Raw genomic sequence first — 23,452 nt, 5'->3', positions numbered from 1 at the left:
AACACAATTATAATGTGTATTTCTCTCTACACCGGCAAGAACGTGGCAGGTTAGAATATGGTTTGAACAGGGAGTCTGCTCTTTTGCAGCAGCGGGAGCAGCTGAACAAAATGCATTAATTTTACATTTATCCTGGGCAGTGCAGAGAGGTTCAACACGTTTTTCAACAGAGTGGAGATTAAATTCCTGAGTCCCTTGAATCCATTGCTAGATCAAGGTAATTACAGAGAGGAGCAGGAAACAGTGTGGCCCAATGGGTAGGGCACTGGATTGGAACTCAGGAGACGGGGGTGGGGAGGTCCATTCTTGGCCCTGCCACTACCCCGCTCGGTTGCCTTTGGGAGTCATTTCATTTCTCGGTGCCTTATTTTCCATCTGTAACATGGGGGTGGGGACGCCGCCCTTCTTTTGCAAAGCACTTTGAAATTGGCAGCTGCAACACCTCTCCGTAAGAACGGTGTATTCATTATTCCCACTGCCAGCCGGATGTGTAGCAGCAAGAAACTACAGTACAGTCAGCACCTTACAATTGCTGGCGCCCTGGGCCTGTTGGAAGCTTGGCTGCTTTCTGAAGATAACCCCAGGAGTGGGAAAGGGTGGATTTCAAAGCAATGGGATCCACAGCGTAGTAATGCTCTTTGCATCACACTGGTTAATTACAGAGAGGAATAAATCGCTGAAGTTTGGTAAGAAGCGTCCTTGATGTAATAAAGAAAGATCTAACACTGCTGCGGGAAGCTGGTCAACAATGTAATAATTATAAAGCGGACCAACGTAATCCCTGGTGTAACTCCATTAACGTGACTAAAATTAAACCAAGGGTAGCTCTGGCCCCAAGTGTTCAGTTCAGCAGCATGTGGTGGCAGGAGGCTTTCGTAGCTGTCAGCTAGTTTGCGTGTGTTTTGAGACACAGTATTTGCAGATTATGGGTGTGGTGCCAAGTACCCACAATTTGCATTGACTTTACTGGAGGTGGGCAGATGTTCCGCATTTGTCAGGGTGGAGCACCATGTGAGAAGCAGCAGGGCATAGTGGCTAGGGCAAGGAGGAGGGAATCAGGGCTGGGTTCTCTTCCTGCTCTGCAACTTTCTCTTTTTCCCCTCCCACCAGCAGGGCCGGTGCAAGGAAGTTTCGCGCCCTAGGCCGCACCCTAGGCGAAACGTCCACCTTGCACCCCCCACCCAGCTAACTCAGCCCCCCCGCAGCAGATACCCTCCCCACCGCGACAGCTAACCCCTCTCCCCCCTGTCCGCCCACAGCAGCTAACCCTGCCTGGGGAGGCCTCCCCCCACAGAAGCTAACCCTGCCTGGGGAGCCTGCCCAGCTCACCTCGGCTCTGCCTCCTCCACTGAGCACGCCAGCACCGCTCTAATTCTCCTCCCCACCCAGGCTTGCGGTGCTGATTGGAGGAGACTTAGAGCTGGGCTGTGTGCTCAGCAAAGGAGGCAAAGTGGAGGTAAGCTGGGGAGGGGAGCTGTTCCCCTGTGTGCCCCACCCCATTACTGCAGGTAGCCCTCCCCGCGCGGCCCCCCACTCAGCTCGCCTCCACTCCACCTCCTCACCTGAGGGGACTTTTAGGCGCCCCCAACCACTAGGCGCCCTAGGCTACCACCTAGTTTGCCTAAATGGTTGCACCGGCCCTGCCCACCAGTCACCTGTCTTGTCTGTAGACAAGGAGGTAAACGCTTTAGGGCAGGGACTTTATCACTGTGTTTGCATAGCACAGTGGAGCCCTGATCTCAGCTGAGATACAAAGAATAGCAAACCACTTGCTGTTGTTTCCCATTTTGTTAAAAAAAACCCGGAAGAAATCTAGCGAGTGTGATGATAATTCTGTGAAATGGGAGTCCAGAATTTTCATTGTGTGCTATGTACCCAGCCATGTGGCCTCACGTGAGCAGGTGATTTTATTCCTGAGGTCGCTCAGGATTAACTGCTAACAATCCATGGGTGCAGCTGGGAGGTTTGATTCGCTCAAGCCAGCCTGCCAAAAACAGCAGTGTGGCTGTTGCGGCATGCACAGTCCCGGGCTGTGCGCCTGTGCTCAGACCCAGGGGGCTGGGCAGGCTTTGACTTGGGCGGGGATCCACGCTGCTGTTTTCAGAGCTCTAGCTTGAGCGCAGCTAGTGCGAATCTGTCTACCTGGGCTGGGGCACACACCTCCCAGCTGGAGTGTAGACATCCCCATGTGGCCGGGTATCACAACACAAAATGTCTCTCTTGAGTGAGATCTGATAACTTCTGTGTCCTCTGTAAAAACACAAGTAATGGCGAGTTTGGGCCAGTCTGAAGCAGGAAATGTATTTTTGGAGCTGGGTTTGTTGTGCTCAGTCTGGTTTCTTTTGTTCAGAATCAGGTCAGGCATGGCCATTTGCATCCTAATAGATCAATACAGAGTGCTGCAGAGAGAGCCTGGGCAACCTTTAAAACATTGGCGAAAAGAGGAACAGATCTTCTGTAGAAACAGTTTTCCCAAGCTCAGTGATTCTGTCGTGCTGTTGCTTCCTTATTCACATCGGCAGCTTTAGCTCTAGTTATTCAGAGCATGGACAGAAGACCAGCTGGGTGGGTACATGAGGAGTTTTCTCCGGCTACTAAGGGGTGGGTGGGAAGAGTTTTCATTACAGCCCATTGATTATAGCCACTGCACCACCTTGCTAGCCACACAAGTCAAAGCTTGCCCAGCCCCCTGGGGTTGAGCTCAGGTGGTTAGTTTGAGTGAGTCAAACCTCCCTCAACTTCAGTGTACTTACAGCATAGCAATGTGGCCTAGTGGATGGGGCACTGGACTAGGACTCAAGAGACCTTGGTTCTATTCCTGACTCTGCTACTGACCTGCTGGGTGACCTCAGGCAAATCACTTTGTCGCTCCGTGCCTCAGTTTTCCCATCTGTAAAATGGGGATAATTCTACTGACCTCCTTTGAGTAGTGCTTGGAGATGTACTGCTGAAAAGAGCTAGGTGTTACGGTTCCCATTAAAACAATGTTTCATGTCATGTCCCCATTATAGTCAAGGCACTTTAAGGTAAATTATTGCAGTGAATTCTTCCTGTTTGTGCCACAGTAAAAACAGTTCTGCAGCTGTTCAGGCTTCTGCTTGACAGGCCTCCACCATCACTCTACGAGCAGCTGTTTGTTCAGGCAGGTGGTACAAAATGATCAGGCATCTGCAAAACATAAGAGAATTATTGTACTCTGAAGGCCTTGGAGTTATTTGACTTTGGGGGTTTTAATCCAAGCTTTAAACTTTACTGTTCCCCAGCTTGGTACTGTTTCGGTTAGAAACATGTGGGTCAGATTCCAGTGGAGTATAGACATTGCCTACGCCAACAGGAGGGCTTCTCCCATCCGCATCAGTAATCCACCTCCCTGAGAGGCGATAGCTGGGTTGATGGAAGAATTCTGTCACCAACCTAGTGCTGTCCATATGGGGATTTACTTCGGCTTAATTATCCTTTAGAGGGGTATTGCTTTAGGGATGTGCCTGTGTCCTGAACCTTAGCAAGGGCTGCCTCGGTGAGGGGGGTTGACTCACCTTTTCCCCTCCCTGGGAACATGTCCTGTTTCACAGAGGTACTGTGAGGGTTGCTGCATTAAAGACAGGGAGGGGCTCAGCTGCTGTGGTGATGGAGGCTGCAGAACTTTGGCTGGATAGAGGGTGATACAAACCCCAAGCTTTAGGTGTGTTAGTGTGAGGCCATGTCTACATCTACAATTTTGCAGCGCTGGTTGTTACAGCTGTATTAGTACAGCTGTATAGGGCCAGCGCTGCAGAGTGGCCACACTTACAGCAACCAGCGCTGCAAGTGGTGTTAGATGTGGCCACACTGCAGCGCTGTTGGGCGGCTTCAAGGGGGGTTCGGGGAACGCGAGAGCAAACCGGGAAAGGAGACCAGCTTCGCCGCGGTTTGCTCTCGCGTTCCCCGAACCACCCTGCAAACCGCAGGGAAGGAGACCTGCTTGCTCGGGGGTTCGGGGAACGAGAGAGCAAACCGGGAAAGGAGACCAGCTTCGCCGCGGTTTGCTCTCGCGTTCCCCGAACCACCCTGCAAACCGCAGGGAAGGAGACCTGCTTGCTCGGGGGTTCGGGGAACGAGAGAGCAAACCGGGAAAGGAGACCAGCTTCGCCGCGGTTTGCTCTCGCGTTCCCCGAACCACCCTGCAAACCGTAGGGAAGGAGACCTGCTTGTTCGGGAACGCGAGAGCAAACCGGGGAAGGAGACCAGCTTCGCCGCGGTTTGCTCTCGCGTTCCCCGAACCACCCTGCAAACCGCAGGGAAGGAGACCTGCTTGCTCGGGGGTTCGGGGAACGAGAGAGCAAACCGGGAAAGGAGACCAGCTTCGCCGCGGTTTGCTCTCGCGTTCCCCGAACCACCCTGCAAACCGTAGGGAAGGAGACCTGCTTGTTCGGGAACGCGAGAGCAAACCGGGGAAGGAGACCAGCTTCGCCGCGGTTTGCTCTCGCATTCCCCGAACCACCCTGCAAACCGCAGGGAAGGAGACCTGCTTGCTCGGGGGTTCGGGGAACGATAGAGCAAGCTGGGGAAGGAGACCAGCTTCGCCGCGGTTTGCTCTCGCGTTCCCCGAACCACCCTGCAAACCGTAGGGAAGGAGACCTGCTTGTTCGGGGAACACGAGAGCAAACCGGGGAAGGAGACCAGCTTCGCCGCAGTTTGCTCTCGCGTTCCCGGAACCACCCAGCAAACCTCAGGGAAGGAGACCTGCTTGCTCGGGGTTCGGGGAACGCGAGAGCAAGCCGGGGAAGGAGACCAGTTTGATTACCAGAGGCTTCCTCAGGTATGCTGGGATACCTGCTTATTCCACGGAGGTCAAGAAAAGCGCTGGTAAGTGTCTATACTTGATTACCAGCGCTGGATCACCAGCGCTGGATCCTCTACACCCGAGACAAAACGGGAGTACGGCCAGCGCTGCAAACAGGGAGTTGCAGCGCTGGTGGTGCCCTGCAGATGTGTACACCTCCTAAGTTGCAGCGCTGTAACTCCCTCACCAGCGCTGCAACTTTCTGATGTAGACAAGCCCTTAGTTGCCCGGAGTCGTTTGCACTCTGGTGTCATGGGAGTAAAATCCACTCTGTCCTAAACAGGCAACTGCGGACATTTCCATTTCAAAATGGATGTCAAAGACGGTCTGATTTCTTCCCCGGCGCCTTTGTCCCCTGCAGGGAAGGTGATGCAGTAATGTTGTCATGTCTGCCTTTTTCTCTTTGAGCATGTATGTGTGGCAGATGCTTTACTTGTTCAGAACTACTTAGTTTGGGTCAAACCCAGTCAGCTCTTCCTGTGCCAAGGGAGAGAGAGCGGCTTTAAAATAAAGGCTCTTAAAACAAAGATGCCACTGACATAACAGTGAGTAATCTCACGCCAAGGCCTCTCTTTCTCGTGCAGCTTCAGACAAGTGTCTGGGAAGTCTGGTGAGATACATTGGTGTGCAGGCATCTGTCGGAAACATGGACCAAGGGAAATACTGCTCCGTGAGCTTAACTATATCAGCAGATGAGAGGAGTCTTTGAGGGGCGTTTCCTGCCCCCAAAAATATTACTTCTGCTGTAGCTGCGTTTATGGTAGCAACAGCAGGAGTCTCAGGCTCTGCCCCTTTGCCCAACTCCTTAACATCCCATGTAGCCGAATGACAAAATGCTCTCAATTCATTTCGCTGCAGCTTGGTCAGCTGGCTTGCCCTGTGGTTCTCGGATCTAGGGTCAGTCTTTGGTGAGTGACTCATTGGCACAAAACTTTATACCCTGTACTGTGGCTTTGAATATACCCGCAAAACCATATGGTGAGGAGTCTACCCAGTAAGAGGACCCATCACTTCTCTCCATTTCACCAGGCTCGGGTCTGTGACCCTAACGAAAAAATACACACTAGGCACAGGAGATTGTGTGCTTGTCCTTGTGGGCGTCCGGTGCACATTTTGAGCACAGATTACCCAATGTTCCACCCTTTTATATACTGTAGCAGTGACAGGAAACCTCAATATATTTGTTCCAGTTGAGGGATTTTGCTTCTGCTTTGCAGGGGGCAGTGGTGCTTTCGCCAGTTCAGCTACTCTGGCGATGTGGGCCGTACAAGTACTTAGTGTATGCCTGGTATCTGCCTTACTTGCTCTTTCCTTAGCTGGCAAAAATGGGACGTGCAGTTCACCACCAGTGCCCACGAGTACAGGGTGGTAAAAACACCTGAGCCTTGCTACTCTTGAGCTTCCAGTGTTGTTACCACCATTGAAGTTGCACTTATGAGGAATTATAGATGAGGCACCTCTGCTGCTCTCTCTCATCTGTAGAGGCCTCTCTGAAGCTTTTAGTACTCTTGCAAATGGGGAGGTCAGCTATGCCGTTCTTGTGTCATTCTCTGAAGGCATACCTTGTAAGAGAGCCTCACTTATCCACCTGCCTTCCCTGCAGAGCCAAGGATTTGGTTGCATTCTTTAGTGTTTTCTGCCGTCCATAAGGAGGATAGCACTAGAGTCAGAAACTCTCCACTCAGGGCAGGGGATGAACTGGCTAGCTGGTGTGTGTGTGTGTGTGTGTGTGTGTGTGTGTGTGTGTGTGTGTGTGTGTGTGTGTGTGTGTGTGTGTGTGTGTGTGTGTGTGTGTGTGTGTGTGTGTGTGTGTGTGTGTGTGTGTGTGTGTGTGTGTGTGTGTGTGTGTGTGTGTGTAATAACATGGAGGTAGCTCCACCCAGAATACTGAAGCTGGGGAGATTTCCAGCAGTCATGTGCTGGGATCACGGACCCAAAGCTTAGAACTTGAGAGAACAGATCTTCCGGGTGGGACATCGCTCTGTCCTGTGCGGTGTTCAGGAGGGAGGAGGCGAGCTCTTTTGGTTCAGGCTGGTCAGCTCATTGATGCTGGTAGAGCGATCCTCAAATTCACCTTCGCTCACTGAGCCTCGAAAACGTTCATTGCGTTTGGAGGGCGAGATGCATCCTCCCTGTGGCTCTGCTCCTGAGAGGTGACCAAGGAGGGTGGTGGTGGTGGAGGGTAGAAACGGGGCGTGGGAAGAGATCGGGATAGAGAGGAAAGAGATTAAAACACACCAAGAAGAGAACTGCTAGGAAGAGGCCAAATCAGAAGAGAAATGTCGGGAAGAATGAAATGGTTTTTAAGGTCTAATCTAAGCCCTTGGCAATCCCTTGGGGCCCTTCCAGAGTCTTCTGTGGACTTTGGATCACGCCTTTAGAGAGAGCAGTGAAGTGATGTCTCACTTGAAAAGATTGCGAAATTCTGGACAGCTTAGTGTGAGGGGGAAAACCCAGCCACTGAAATAGTCAGCTGGGAAAACACCATGATGCAAATTCGTAAGGCCAGAAGAAACCATTATAATCCTCTCTTCTGACTGCCCGCACTCTGCAGACTATAGCTCCTCAGCCAGTGGATTCCTGCCTCGAGCCCATAACCTCTGTTTGAGTTACAGTACGTCTCAAGGCATGTCAGGTAGGAGGAGAAATTGGGGGAGAAAACAGGAAAGTGGGTTTTGAAAGTTATTTAATAGAGAACTTGCTTTGTGCAATATTTGGAATCTGATTTTTATTGGTGGTCGATCTCATTTCTTTTGGCCTAGAAACAGAAGCTACTTTTGGCATGTGGAGAGAGAGGGGGGATTGGTCCATCCGTCCCAGAGCCCTTAGACCACTTTAATAATCTGAGCCCAAAGACCCCGGGGCCTTTGCTTTTTGTAAAAGTGGTGCTGCCACTTCTCTTGCTCTAATATCCTGTGCAAAATTGCCCCTCCCCTCCATTGTGCTGTGTGCTTGTCCTGTTGCTTTCTTCCCTGCACCCCAGAGACGGCTGCATTTCAGTAGTCTTGTATGTGTATAGTTTGTGATGCCCTGTGGGGTTCCTTTGAGGTGACAGGCACTGTGCAAGTGTAAAACATGATTATTCCTATCTTACATTGAGTGAATTGGGATTGACTGACTATCTCACTGCTGCAGAGCATGGCTACCAGTCCTCCTTGGTTAATACTCCATCTTAGACTGAAGTGTTCTTACAACCCCAGTACCTGAAACATCAGAGTTGGATGTTCCTTCTCCATTTATATGGGCTTGTCTACATGGGCTGCTACTGCGCGGCAAGCCAGGGTGTGAATCTACTGTGCTATAGCAGGGTCCACACGGGACATGACTTGGTGGCCAGCTAGTGTGCTGCAGATTCACACTCTGGCTTGCTGTCCGTGTAGACAAGCCCTTGGTCTCCTTTCCCCGCTCCACATAACCCAAACCCTCTTCCTCCTGCTGTGACCTCTTGTCTCTGTGTGTTTTCAATCTGCTGCCCTCGCTCTCCTTCCTAAGCGGCGGCGGCAGAACACGCTTCTGCAGCCCATGCTCAGGTATCCCAAATTCACCTTGGTTTGAAATTCTGTCCCCTTGCAGGCCGCTGGAACCTCCCCCCCCCCCAACAAATTCCCAAAGGAGCTAGGCTGGGCTTTCCAAGCGGGGTGGTCAGACTCAAGGGAAATTGGACACCTCACTCCTTTAGGTCTCTTGGACCTCCCATTGCATTCCCATTCCCCTATCCCAGTGCGGTCCAGTCAGGGGCAGATCTATGTATTTTGCCGCCCCAAGCACGGCAGGCAAGCGGCTTTCGGCGGTACGCCGGCGGGAGGTCCCCAGTCCCGCGCCTTCGGTGTACCCACTGCTGAATTGCCACCAAAACTGCAGGACCGGCGGACCTCCCCCAGGCGTGCCGCCAAAGGCAGCCTCGCTGCGGCCCTCACAGCGACCAGCAGGGTGCCCCCCGTGGCTTGCCGCCACAGGCACGCGCTTGGTGCCCTGGTGCGTGGAGCTGCCCCTGAGTCCAGTGGATAGGGTGCTCGGACTGGGGTTCACACCAGACTTCTGCTGCGACTTTCACCTCCCTGTGTTTCATTTTTCCCCATCTGTAAAATGGGACTCATCTCCATTGTCAAGTGCTTGGAGATCTACTGCTGCAAGTCACTCTATGAGAGTAGTTGGTGGTATTTTGCAGTGAGGTTGCTTTTATTTTCACTAGCATCAACCACCAGTGCAGCAAGTCACCGGGAAGGTCTAATGCCTTTCTGCCTTTGCTGTATCCCCCGCTGTACTTTGGTCTGCACCAGAGACCTAATTCTGCAGCGATTGACTTTGCTAGGTACTATGGGAAAATGCAACTAACACAAGCGCAGTTCTCTCAGTGGCCACTGGCCAGAATGCCACATGCTGCTGAATTGCCCCATCTTGTCTGTCATCCGTGTGGCGATGTTAAACATTTTATTTTGTTGTTGTTGTTTTTTTTTCTCCCCAGTGTCCCAAATCTGCCGGTCGAGATGCCCAAGCCCAGCAAAGTGAACCAAGCTTTGGCAGGTAATGACTCCTCCTCAATTACTTGTTTTCTCCCTAGGTTTTTTCCTTTCCTTTGTAATTTGCTTCCTCACGTAGCCTCTGATCAGAATCTAGAGTGTCCTGTCATGTAGACAGAGCCTGGCACAGGATAGAGAATAAAGCTAGTGTGTTTGAAAATGTATAGAAAATGCACACACCAGAGGCTGGTAGGCTTTTCTTCAACCACAATGCGGTAAGTACCTACTTGGCTTTGTATTGCTCTCCTTGCTTTGGTAATAGGGTGGGAACGGTCCCACCCTTGTCTTTCCACAATGCTACAGTGTGTAGACTTGTTACCTAGAAGGGCAGAGGCTGACAGAGAGGGGAAGTCGGGCACTGTAGCGTTGGCGGTGAAGTCAAGCATTTGGAACTTGGTTAGCCATGCTGTAGATGAAGCATGAGTTCTCCTGTACGTGCAGGAGTAAGTATGAGGAGCTTACGTTTGTCTTTGGAGTCTGCAGCTCTGACTCGGAATACTCCCAGGTTTCAGATCTGTTAGGGAAGGAGGAATCCATTTTTACATAGTTGCTTTTCAGGGTAGAATTGCAGCCTGCAACTCTAAACGGCATTGTCTGGATAATGATCCCACACCCATGCGGTTTGCAATGTAAGCACTGCTCGCCTGTGTCCCAGAGGGTGGAAAGCTTGCCGGTATGTTTACCGTCTCTTAATTCAGCTAGTGCACAGCAACTGGGATTCTAGTTTGGTGGCATCTTCTGAAACTGGATGCTCTGCTGATCACATGATGTCTTCTGCATACTAATGCAGGCCATGCACTTTAATAATAGCACAGTACAGTGTTGCTGTCCTGGGACAGAATGGCCACAAGGCCTGTATGGTATTGTGCAATGTTGCCCTTGCATGGCAGGACATCTTTCAGTACATAACAGAACATCCTCCACTCCTCTCTCCAACTCCCATCCTTTGTTTGGACTGTAGGCTCTTGAGTGGGGGAGCTTACTGAGGCGAATACTCCACAACCTGGGTGTGTCCGTCCTCCAGCACTAGGGCCGTGTCTGTAGTCGTGTCCTTGTCTTGTACATCTAGAAAGCGCCTAGTGTACAATTGGTGCTGTCCAGTTAGTCGTAGCAATGACATATTGGAAATCATCGAAATGTTTTGCCAAACCGATCCCTCCCTCCGCTAAAAATTCTCAAACCTGCTTAATGCACATGAGACATTGGGCCAGACTCAGACCTGGTGTAAGTGGCTGACCTCAGTGGAGTTTCACCTTTTATACGTGCTCTGAATTTGGCTCGTTACTATCTGCAGCGACACGTCAAGTGGACCCATTCTATAGGCACGTCTAGGTTAACCATATAGATCCAGATTCAACAAAGCATGCGCTGAAAGGTATTGTTGAATCGAAGCTATATTAATAACCGGCTCCTGGTATGTTCCATATACGGGTCATCCATTCTCAGTTTGGAAGAGGCAGTTGGACTTGAACAGATTGTTCATTCGATGGCCTGCTTTAATATAGGAACTCCAGGAGATAACCGGTTGATAGCACCAGCCTTTCACCACCCCCTTTGTTTAAAAAGTCATGTTTGCAATCAATTCTTCTATTCTTGTTGGAGGCAGGGGGTGCAGGAATGAGAATTTTAGAACTTTTAAAATCTCTTTAGTTTAAAAATGAGGCCAAGGTCGGCGAGATCATATGTAAAGCAACTGACAAGATGCACGCTGCACTACTGGAGCCCAGAAATGCTCAGACTAGGGCGCGATCAATGGGCAAATGCTAGCTTCTAAAAGGCAAATGCTCTTCTTGTTTAGATCTGAATCTTTTCAGGGCCTGGCTTTGACTGGGGCGGAGGGTGGTCATCTTTAACGGAAGCACCATGTTGACATTTGTTCAGTGTAGCAGCCTTTAAAAGGTCTGAGGGAGCTACAGCAGGACAAAATTTTTCTTTTTCAGCAGAAAATCTATATTAGAACGTGACAGTGAAAGAAGTCACAGAGGAAGAGTGTGGGTAGCTTAACTAGTCTGTGTAAGGAAAGAAAATGCCTAGGAACATCTATGAAGAACAGCAGGCAGTGGAGTTTGGGGGACAGGAATACTGAATTTCATCAAGGCTTTACTTGACACAGCCTTTAATTGGTGACCTCTCTTTCCCATCTTATTTGGCTACCGTGTCTTTGGTAACTTTAGGACCTCTCTTTGGAAACTTGAAAAGCCTCTGTTGATCTTGATTCCCCAACTTTTCATGCTTCAGATGACTTGATAAGGCAAAGATCCCCTCCTTGGACACCTGAGCTCCACTGCGTGGTTTTCAAACTATTTTGTTCTGTGGATCAGCAGGAAGGGCTGTGCAGGTCACTGGAGATCCGTAAAGTCATGTGAGAACCTCACAGAGGCAGTTCAGTGATGGTCTGTACCACCGATCTTAATAGTCTGCTCATCGTTGGCTGTGCAGAGAGATGCCCTTCTGGGGTGAAAAAAGCAGGCACAAGACTAAGGCTAGCCAGCTGCTGAAGAGTAATAAATCTGTAGCTATGCTGGATTATCTCTCATTTTGGCCATTCATTAGGAAACTAGTTATATTCTGGAACGAATGGACTGGTGTCTCCGGAGCTTTGGATACCAGTCAGAGATGCTCCTCAAGATGTTTGAAGCGGGCCTTGTAACTAAAAGTAGCACCATACTAAAAGTACATTTTGGGGTTCTTTGTATTTACCTTCTGGTTTTTGATACGTTCAGGTGCACATGGCCCCTGGTTTCCAGTGTTAAATCTCCATAACCATGGAGGTCAGGAGTGATCTTTTTTTAAAATGCAAGCTGAGATTCTCATATATGCACATGATTCCAGGGGCTGGGGCTTCGAAAAAAAATTCCTCAATATCACAAGATCAATATCAGTCTAACCTTGTGAGAGTTGGCAGTACTGTGTAGGATCTCCATTGTCCAAAGGAAAGCTCTGGTCCCTGTGCAAGTCTTGACTCTAAAGTACGTTTGAACAAAAACTGGCAGCCGGACAGAGTGATGAGTTATAGCGTGCTCACATATCCAGAGCCTGTACGCCCACAACCTGCTGCCCCTGCCACACTCAGTTTTATTGACCGCTGCTCCCCATCCTCAGTCCTTGCACAGCACAGCACAGTAAGAATTTCTTTGAATGGGAGACCAGTTAGATCCTTGTTTGCTGTGACCATTGCCAGAGGTAAGGTTAACCTGGCTTACAACACACATGTAGTTTGTATGCACAAACAACATGTTAAGATCTGCACTGCCCTGCAAATTTTCAAATTTCAACACAGATCCAATAACAGCAGCCAAATTCTCTGCTGGAGTCAGTGGGGTTAGTGTCACAGCCAAACTCTCTGCTGATATAAGGCTTGGTCCAAGCTATAGAGTCTGTGTTGGAGCACATGCATTGGTGCCGCTGCAGTGCTGTATGTGTCGCATGGCTAACCTGCTGAGTAGCTCTGAAAAAACAAACCCGTCCTGTTCCTAGACAAAAGCTGAGTTTGCATGTGCCGCTCTCCTGCAGTGGGAAATCTGCTTCCTTAAAAAGCTCTTGCCACTCACTAGCCAACTTTAAGGAAAACGTAGTTTAAATTACGACCCATCCTCATGTGCTGTTTCTTCTGTTTCGTCCCCACGTAGATCAGTGTGGTAAAAGAAACAGTCAGAAATACCTTCTTTGAGCCTTGTAATATGTGCCCTAGTTCTAAGGTGCTGAGCTCATGGCTATAAATACTTGTCATGAATGGATAAAAAAGTAATTGGCTCCCTCCTCGTGTTAAATTGACGCCAAGAGCCCAGTGATGAGACAGAGTTAACGGTGTCACTGGGTTCACCTGGGTTGCAATCGGAGGGCTGCTCAGGTAGGCGTACTTGCGCTCGCTTTAATCCGCCCAACACAGCTAAAAATAGCCAGGAGCTCACCATGGCATGGACTTGAGCATGAGCTGGAAACGTGGTTTCATGCCCTGGGTTCCAGGTGGGCTGGTACAGTCTGGGCTGCTGCTGCTTGCCTGCTATTTTTAGCTGTGCAAGCTAAATTTAAGCTAGCGTGGGTTTGTCTACCCAACCTGCAGTCACGCCTCTGATTGCAGTGTGGACGTATCCAGTGATTTCCGGGTGCCGAAGAGGAGTCAAGCATGATAAGCCACTGTTTCAACAGCAAAACCGGCTTATCTGCCTAAGGAAGCATCACAAGTAATTTTTACCATCAGGGTCCGCAAGGGTTGATTGCTGAGTGCTAAGATTTCCTGTGTTATGTTAGAAGCTTAAGGGAAAAACAGCCGCTGGCTACGCAAATGATTCAAATGGGAGTGAGCCCAAAGAGTGATGCACCAAGTAACTGGCCTCTTGCTCAGTGATTCCGTGGTTTCAGGAAGGATGTGCTTTGTCACTGTTGCGCACTTCGTTTCGTGCTGCGTTTGATTCCTCTGCCACGTGTCTTCCCCAAAGACAACAGGCAGTAGAGGAGGAGGATAGCCCAGTAGTTCATCTCGTCCATCTTCCTGCCTTCATGCTAGATGCTCCGAGGAGGAATCGCTCGTTGCTGTCTGTGTTGAATAGTAGATATGGTTTCACCTCCTGACGTGCTGTGTGGGTATAAAGTTCATGTAATACATTTCTATTTTATTTATGATGATTCATCACCTCGAATGTGCGTTGTTAGTATATTGTCCCAGATGCACACTGGGATCAGTATTTCTCTGGTAAAGATGAACTAATGAAACTGATATATTCTATGGTCTGTGTTCTACAGGAGGTCAGACTAGATTACCATAATGGTCCCTTGTGGCCACAAAAATCTGTTAACTCAGTTTTTTCAGGTGCACAGTTCTGCAGCTGCTGTGCTTTCCATTGGCATACGCGCAATATATCAGTGATATTCCCTAGAGCAGTTAAGCTTAGATCATTAACTTTTCAGTTACATATCAGTTGTGTACATTTGAAGATGCTCCTATGTAGCACTTTGACCATATTCGAAGTTCCTTACAAACTTTAGCTGATTGATTAACATAATCAAATTGTCCAATAAAGATGACAGTTAAAAGGAGCTTTACCATTTCTCCTTCTGTGGCAAGCTGAAGAATTGTGTTTACATCCCTGTCTGATCAGAAACTTGTAGGCTGATTTATTATTTATTAGAAGCAATTTTGCCTAGTGGCTAGAACACTGGACTGGGGCTCAAAAGACCTGGGTTCTATTCCTGGCTCTGCCACTGGCCTGCAGAATAACCATGGACAAGTCATTTCCCCACACCTTGCCTCTGTTTCTCCCTCTGTAAAATGGGGATAATGATACTGATCTCCTTTATAAAGTGTTTTGAGATCTACAAATGAAAAGCTCTGGACTGAGAGCTAGTATAATTACCATAGCACCTAGGGACCCTAGTTATGGATCAGGATCCCATTGTGTTAGGAGTTGTACAAACACAGAACAAAAAGAGAGCCCCTACTCCAAAGAGCTTACAATCTAAATATGACAAGAGGCAAATGGATTCAGACCAATAGGGATGTACAGGGAAGCAATGAGGCGCTCTTGGTGACAGGCAGTGGACTCAGCACACCAGCACTCCAACGGTTGTCAAGTGTAGGCTTCATGGCAAAGGGGAGTTTTGAGGAGGGATTTGAAGGAGGCTAATGAGGTAGCTTTGCAGACATTTACAGGGATCCCCTCCCAAGAGCCAGGGGCAGCATGGGAGACAGTGTGAAGGTGCTCGTTCGAAAATGTAACCAGTAGATACCTACAGAGAACAATATATCTTGTCTCCTTCTGAATACGAAAGTGTGTTATTCCTAGGGCTAATATTCCAGTGTGGATTTGTGAATCTTCCTGCGTTAGTACCATTTTGACAGTCTAGAGAGGCACAAAACACTTTAGTTTTTGTAGCCAAAATCCTTAATAAACGTGGTAAAGCAAATTGAATGGTGTTCTGACTCCAAACTCAGTGGGTCCGTACCCACCAATGCTAAGGATGAATTTGTTTGTCCTTCGGCCAAAGAAAAGTGGCCGGTGGCACGTATGTGCAGCCAGTCGGTAATAGCATGGTTGCAATGGCTGAGGTTAAGAAGGCTGGGATAAAAATCATAGAATGTTGGGGTTAGACAGGACCTCAGGAGGTCATCTTGTCCAACCCCCTGCTCAAAGCAGGACCAATCCACATATTCTCTGTTAACGAAAAGAAGGCCGCATCCCATTGCTGTGGAAATGCTTAGGATATTGCAAAAGGATTTAAGGTCTAGGCATGCTCGATGCTTCCTGGAAATTGAGGAGTACCCTCGGCTTGCACTGGAAATCAAGGGTGCACAGCAGTCTTGCAAGAACCAGGTGTTTAGTCCAGGATTGAAAAGAAATACGATTCTGACTGGCATTTTTCATTGGTGAGGTTACAGATCTGATTCTTAGCTCAGTGTAAACTGGCATAGCTCTGACTTTGACAGAGGTACATTGATTTCTAACAGCTGAGAACCTAGCTCTGGTATCGTTACCAGGACAATAGGCCAATAGCTTAATGTTTTCACCCACTAAAAATCAGGAGTCTCTCTTTACCGCAGCCGCTGGGGGCTCTCTCTGCATTTCCTGTCCCATTGCTGCCGCTTAAGGAGTGCGTGTGTGTTGTGGTGCCGCAGTCCACCATGGTGGAAGCTGTTTGGAGATCAGGAGTGCTGGACTCCAGCACAGTGTGTGGCAGACGCCGTTAGCTGGTGAGGAGGCAGAGGGCTTCCGTTTCCTCATGTCTCTTGGTAAGCAGGAGTGATGTGAAAGGAAACCCAGTGATTGACATTCCTCAGAGATTTAGTTAAAAAATGATAATTCATGTCTGTTGGAGTGTGGCTTGTGGTTTATCCATGTACTGTGTCTATATCTTGGATAGAACTTCATTCATCTCCCAAAAGCCTCTCCCTCCTCTATCTTCTATCCCCTTTTCCTCTTCCCTTTATTTTTCTCTCATTTCCCCGCCTTCAATCTTCCATTTAAAAGGGGTTGCCTTGTTTCTTACATCATCTCTGGTTTAGTCTGACATGCAGTTCTAACACGCCCATCACCGTAATCCTTGCCTGTCAGAGGAACGATTTGTGATAGCTTTTGCAATGCTGTAGAAAGGATACAGATATCAGGCCCAGTTCTTCACTGCCTGGCACCTCTGGTAGTCGCTTGTTAGAGAGGAAGAACGATCTTGTTGTTAAGATGATGGACTGTGGCTTGGGAGATCTCGGTTTAATTCCCAGCTCTGCCATAGGTGTTGCAGGTGACCTTGGGCAAGTCACTTAATCGCTTTGCCCCACTTTCCCATCTGTAAAGGGGGTTAATAATCTTTCCTGTGTCTCATCTTCCATGGGCTTTGGATCAGACCCTGAGGTTGTCAGGTCTTAGAGTAAGGGGCTGTCCGTAGCTGTATAGGAAGGAGCTCTAGGAGTTACTGTAAATTGGGTCAGAACGCCATCAGTGCTGTGAGAGGAGAATTCTTACTGGACAGCATTTCGCCCTGACCTTGCACAGGGGCATTTGGCTCTGCGAAGTCCATAGATGCTCTTAGTGAGTTTTATATTTTAGGCCGAGCTGATAGTGTCCCCTGAGACATCTCATGATAACACCCTGTTTTCAGTTGCTTTTCGCTTGTGTGCATGTATATGGGATTTTATTCTACTAGTTAAAGAACAATTTCATTTTGTGCATCTTTTATGCTGCCTTTCCCTCCCCAAGCGAACAAGGGGTTGAAAAACAAAATACTTAAAAATATCAGCTAACAGAGTTATAGGCTATTGGTTACCAACACGCCCCATGTAGGGGGATCTCTAAGATAGGGATTCTCAAACTAGGGATTGGTACTCGTCGGGGTTGTGAAGTTATGTAGGGGGTTGCAAGCTGTCAGCCTTCACCCCGAACCCTGCTTTGCCTCCAGCATATTAAGAAGTGTTTTAATTTATGGGAGTGGGGGTCGCATTCAGAGGCTTGCTGTGTGAAAGGGGTCACCAGGACAAAAGTTTGAGAATCAGTGTCCTAAGAACAGGGAAATACACATCACTACATCTCATGTACTCCCTGGTGGGTAACTCTTGCTAAATGTTGACCACCGTCAAGAGCTGCATTTAAAAGGGATTTTCTAAATATCCTGGTGTCTGTCAGGGTCGAATGCTCTTCTGCTGGGGAGTGAGGCAGGCGGTTCCTTGAAGATGTCAGCATTAGGGCAGTTTTAGTACATTAGATTGCATTCCGTTACATTACAGGATTGGAACTGGCCTGTATTTCAATGGTGAATGTTGCAGCATTAGATCAATAGTCAACCCTGAAGTTCTGTCTGTGCCAAGTTCCCTTTAGGGAGCAGGTGTCCTTTTAAGAGGCATAATTAACATTAAGAACCCGAATTCAACAAATCCATAGTAGGACTGTGGTTTCCTGTGGCTTTGATTAGCAAAGCACTGAAGAGATCCGGCTGAAGTCAATGAGGTGCTGTAATGCTTGAAGCTAAGCATGTGCTTACGTGTTTTAATGAGTCGGGGTCGATGTGCAGACATGTTCCAGGCTGTACGAGGCCTAGAATGTGACAGTGAGCCCAATTCTGCTGTTGCACTGGTGTGAATCTGGCGTAACTCCACTGAAGACAGTTGAGCCACTCCAGATTCACACCAGTGTAAAGGAAAGCAGGGCCCTCAGTCTCAGTTCACAGTCTAAGGAACGGATTTGGAAAGTGCTGAGCCTCTTCGTGTGGAGTCAGAAGTACTCACCACCTCGCAAAGCTGAGCCTTAGAGGCACTTACCATGTAACTAGTGGAGCCCTGCGTCAACGCTAATCCGTAGGCTCCAAGTCCAAGGGGGAGACAGGATGGTTAAAGCAGCAGCTTCAGGCAGCATTTATCAGATTCATGAACATATTCCTCCACTTTAATTTACCATCCAAGCTGTTCCTCCTCTGGATTCCCCAGTTCCTGTTCTTGCACTGAAATCAAACTGAATCACCTTTCCCATTTATTTGCTTTACAAATACTTTGTGTTCTTTGAATCAAGGGTTTTTTTTTTAATTTTCTTTGAAAATTTATTCCTTTTTTTTTTCCCCCTTTAAATAAATTTATTTCCGCCTTGTTTCCTTCCTGCATGTTTACCTCGTGTCCCCTGTAGGCATGACGGCTATGCTGATGTCAGCCACTGGACTTCCTGTGCGTCTGACCTGTGCGCCACAACCTGCCAGCACCCGTAGACCCACTAAAAAACACAGCTCAGTTAAGGAAGGGAGGAAAGTGTCCAAGACAGGTAGTTGCTGCTCAAACTCTCTGGTATTTGCTTCAATCTCCTTCTCTTTATCTCTGTGCTCACTATTCGCCCCTCCCTTGGCTTGCCTGTCTAAATTGCCATGATTGGTGCACTCCTTTCATAAAGAGGAGCAGGGCTTTTCTCCCTTGCTCTAAACGCTCCTTGGCGCATCGGAAAATAAGCTTGTAAAAATAGACTGTGCCTCTAACTAACCCAACCCCTTTCAACCGGTGATTAACATCGAATAACCCGGCAGCCAGACACTCAGTTCAGACCTGTCCCACTGGGATCCTCTATCACTGACAGCCATGGCTTGCTGAGCACTCTGAAGGTCAGTTGTTACTATCTATTATTTGTATTACTGTACCACCAAGGAGAGTCATGGCCCAGGACCCGGTGGGCTGGGGGTCCCTTGCTGACCAGGGAGCTGGTGAGTCCCAGAGTCGTGGGGTCCATGTGGAATACATCCTTCAGCTGCTCTCCAGTGGGTCTTCAGCTTGGGTGGCCCTGCTGGTCATCCCTGAGCACAAGGAAAGAGGTGTTTTTCAGACAACTCAGTCCCTGGCTGTTTAGGGCTTTGCCGGATGAAATGGGTTAAACCCACTTCCTACAGCTCAGCATTGGGTTGAACCAGTGGAATGGGGCCGGCTGCATGTTGGTTTTCAGTATCTCTACCCAGAATGACAGCAATAGCAGCTACTGGGGCCCTGTTGCAAGGCTTAGTCATCTCCCCAGTGGTTTCTCCACTTCCTGCTGTTCCCCGTCTCCCAAGCCATGCAGTCTCAGCTTTGTGGAGGTCATTGTTTCACAAACTGCCAGCCGGGTTGGGAGAGCCGGATCTGCGTGTCTGTGTGCGCCAGCCCAGCCCTGTGCTCTACCATGGGGAAAGGCCAACGGCAGAGCTAAGGTGGAAAGCTAGGTTATTCCATCCTGGCACTAGTGTGCTGACTGTGTTTACCAGCCCAGCCCCAGAGCCACTGGGATAGTTTCCCTTCCCGGCCCAAGCTAAGCCGCTCGTCCTGGGTGAAGCTGCTGGGCCCAGGTTTCTGCCTGAAGAGGGCACTTGGTGCAGAACTACACTACCAAAAAGAACGGGTCTTGTACCCAGAGCTGCAGCCTGAGCTGCCAAGTCTCAAGCTAGCAGGGAGTGTCATAGGGATGCGCCACTTCTGCCTGGCCATGCCTCCCATCAGAGTGCCCCCCCATTCTGCACTTTGGGCTGTTTGCAAATGGGGGAGGAGGGCTAGGAGAGGCAACACAGCAGGTTTAAGCAGAAAGAAATGTTGGACTGGAGGGGACCTGGAGAGATCAGCTAGTCCTGCTCCCTTCGCCGAGGCAGGACCAAGTACACCTAGACCTTCCCTGACAGGTGTTTGTCCAACCATGTGCCACCGGTGACCCTTCCTATCAGGAAACCCAAATGGGGTCACTAAAGGGGCAGAGGGAAAAGGTTCTATGAATGCGTGGAGGGGGGAAAGATACTGGAGATCTTGGCAGTCAATGGAGGGAGGGAAGTGGGTTGCAGGGAGGTGACAGTTAGGGGAGCCTAGAGAGGGAGATGGAATGGGCATGCACCACCCCAGGAGGAGAGTGATTCTGGGGGAGTAATGAAAGGAGGGGAACAGAAGAGAAAGGAAAGGGGACAGAGAGACCAGGCTGCGAAGCAGAAGAGGAGAGGAAGGAAAGGAGGGTAGGCAAGGAGTGAGGGACACCAGACTTCGGAATGGGCAGGAGGAACGAGAGAGAAGGTGAGGTGGAGAAGAGACGTAGCGTGGAAGTGGAGAGCAGTGACGAAGGGCCGAGCTGGGTGAAGAGCTCTGCCCTGGCAGTGTAGGCATTGAGCTCCTGGCGTTATTACAGAACGTGTATGATTGAAACACCCTGCCTGGCACTTCTCACCCATATACAGAGAGGGGTGCCTGTGCCAACGTGCTTCTGATCTACTTGGGTAGCAGGAAGATGCCCTCAGAATGACTGAGGACCAGATCTTCAGGTGTTTAGGCACCAAACCAGGGCTGCCCAGAGGATTGAAGGGGCCTGGGGCAAAGCAATTTCGGGGGCCCCTTCCATAAAAAAAAAGGTTGCAATACTATAGAATACTATATTCTTGTGGGGGCCCCTGTGGGGCCTGGGGCAAATTGCCCCACTGGACTCCCCCCCCCGGGCGGCCCTGCACCGAACTGATTTCAGTGGGAGTTGGGGGCCGAAATTCCTGTGAGGATCTGGGCCCACAAGCTTAAATTGGGCTCCATGGGTCCCAGATTTGCTTGTTTAGGGCTCTGAATTATTCTGCTGCAATTCGAGCTGCATTAAAGGCCTAGGAGGGGCAAGTCACAGCAGGGGGGGTGCTTGCCACCAAATGCAGCCGGAGGAATTGGAGCGGGAGGAAGGTTGCTTGGCCTGACGGAGCTTTCCCACAGACGGGGAGCAGCGTGAAGGAAAAGGGTGGGGAAGGGCACCAGGCGGGGCTGAAACAGGCCGAGCACGATGAACAGGTGTGGGTGTAGTAGGAGGTTAGGTCTAGACTCTGGTCATAGCCCCATTGACTTCAATGGAGCTGTTCTCCTTTTCCCCAGCTGAGGATCTGGCCCTAAACAGATCCTCCTAGCTCGGTCCAATTGTAAGTTCTGTGGGGCAGCGACAGAAGGTTTTTACAGGGCCTAGCGCAAGGGGAGCCTCTAAGCAGCATCACACTATGAGTGAGTGATTGGCTATGAAGCAGGAGCCCGGTGGACGTCACGCTGCTGACAGGAGGGGTGGTAATGGGGCTAGGACAGTGCTGGGCCAGACTCAAAAGGGCCCGGGCGTTTCAAGGTGATGGGGAATGAGTCAGGAAGTCGACAGAGGAAGGCAGAGGAGGTCTCGGTCCCTGGGAGGGCAGAGGGGTCAGTGTTCCCACGATGGATGTCACGTTGCCCTCCTGCCTAATCCATTAGCCCTTCTCCTTCCATCTGATCAGGCTGGAGCATTATGTGTATTGCCCTAGTGCCACCCTAAAAAGCAGGCACACTCCCCTGTTTGCTGAGGGCGTTTAGTGCCGCCTTGGCTGAGATCTCTTTTGTAGTGATCCTCATGTGCAGCCTAGAGCTGTTAGTGTCACTGAGCCCAGATATGGAGCAGTGCTTCCTGCAGCCGTACCTTGAGCCCATCTGTGTCAGTCACTGAATGAGTTTAGCAGATCCAGCCTGGCAAGGGGAATCGCTGGGGGCTTTCTGACATTGCATGGAGCTGGCCCTAGACTGCACGCGCTCAGCTGAATCCTCCTGCCCCAGTCTGCCTGCTGGGACTTGCCAATCGCCTGCCAGCCAGACTGTGGGAATTCATCTCACTGCCCGCCAGGTAAGTTGCATGGACCAACCCTCCTCAGGGTACCAGCACCTCTGTCTTCTGGAGGAAATACAAGCTTTTCTTCCAGCAATGAGTGAGGGGTGGTACCACGTCAGTGGGTGAATGATCGCTCATGGCACTCGGGCATGGTCTGAGGGGTGCTGCATGGACATACTTCCCTAGCCAGGCCTTTTCCAGCACAGATGTCCCATATTACTATACAATGGTTGGGTGTCTCCCCCCTGGAAGAGGAGAATGACTTATTCCATTAACCGTTGTGTTTGCTCATTGAGGTTCGTTTGCTTTATGTGGTGTGAGCCCAACCCTGTGAGGTTCTGAGCATTCAGCTCCTGGGACTAAAAAAGGGTGCTCAGCACCTCCCAGGATCAGGCCCTCTAAATTATTATGTCCCTGCTGGAGATCCTTAGCCATTACTGCCATGGAAATAAGCAAGGGCTACTTCAAGGGTGTGTTTCATTTTAATTAATCTTTTGCCCAGTCATCCTTTGTAGACCTGGTAGCTGTAAAGATCAGAAATGACAAGTTTTACCCCTTTGGTCCTGTTATGCTTCATAAGTTGTTGCATCACAAACACACATTCTCGTGTCCCAGAGAGCTTTGTAAACTGATGCATCCTTGCGTGAAGGCATCAGTAAACTGTGTAAATAATTCAAATCTCTCTGTTCAGGTGCCCAGAGGCATGGTACTGGGATGCTTTCTGAACCTAAACATCAGTCGCTTCTAGCATCCTAGAACCCAGGAGGCTGAACTTTGTCAATTTCACTGATGGCTGGTTTTAAGTCCTACATCAGCCGTCCCAAATGCCTGTGTTGTTGCAGTTTGTTTCCATAGCAGCACTGCGGGATTTCACAGCTGATCACACAGAGCGTTTTAATGAAGAGATCAGGTCTGTGCATCAGCACTTCCAAGCTGCATGCTTTTTAAAAGAAAGAGTTAAAGAAACCCAAAGTGGATTATGGTGCTCTTCTGCAAATGCCCAGCCTGTATTGACTGAGGAAGATAATTATGGATACCCTGTTGTTCTCTCAGTTCTGCAGATGATTTTCTGGTATAGATGACTCATACAGCTAGTGCATTTCAAGTTGCCTCAGCATTTCTACCTTATGTAAAACAGAGAACACAACATTTTTACCTTGGTATAAAGCTACAGCACTAATTCTGCAAAAGAATGCAAAGGGGAAAGTAATACAATGAATCCCTTGAGATTAGGGCCACCCCACCATTTCTTCTTCCTGGCTGTCTCAGAACCAACCACCTATGTTGGCTCAATGGAGAAAACTGGTGCAGCAGCCCAAATAGGGTAAATTGAATTGAATGCTAGTCCTTCCCTAGGGGGAGAGACCAGAGGACGCAGCCAAGGTTATGGTAGAGTACAGTATAGCACAGCCAAAACGTCTCTTAGCATGAGGTTCTCTAGGTAGCGCCTCAGCCATAGCTTCCCTGCTTGTCCCCCTTCTCCTGAGGTTGGTTTTTGGGGGGCAGGAGCAGGGTGGGGTTGCCTCGTGTTCCCAGTTGCTAGTCTGTGTTTC

General features: G+C 49.5%; 1 protein-coding gene across 1 annotated transcript in view; it reads left to right on the top strand.

Moving 5' to 3' along the window:
• Nucleotides 1–23,452, top strand: part of DTX2 (deltex E3 ubiquitin ligase 2) — a 61,644-nt gene that overhangs the window by 24,210 nt on the left and 13,982 nt on the right. Inside the window, 2 exon segments of the mRNA XM_030536842.1 lie at nucleotides 9,288–9,346; nucleotides 18,444–18,575. Of these exon segments, the coding sequence (XP_030392702.1) occupies nucleotides 9,288–9,346; nucleotides 18,444–18,575 (191 nt within the window).

This window comes from Gopherus evgoodei, chromosome 17, assembly GCF_007399415.2.
Source record: "Gopherus evgoodei ecotype Sinaloan lineage chromosome 17, rGopEvg1_v1.p, whole genome shotgun sequence".
Lineage (NCBI taxonomy): Eukaryota > Metazoa > Chordata > Testudines > Testudinidae > Gopherus > Gopherus evgoodei.
The sequence above is the reverse complement of the archived record's forward strand: the minus strand, read 5'-3'. Positions and strand labels throughout refer to the sequence as shown.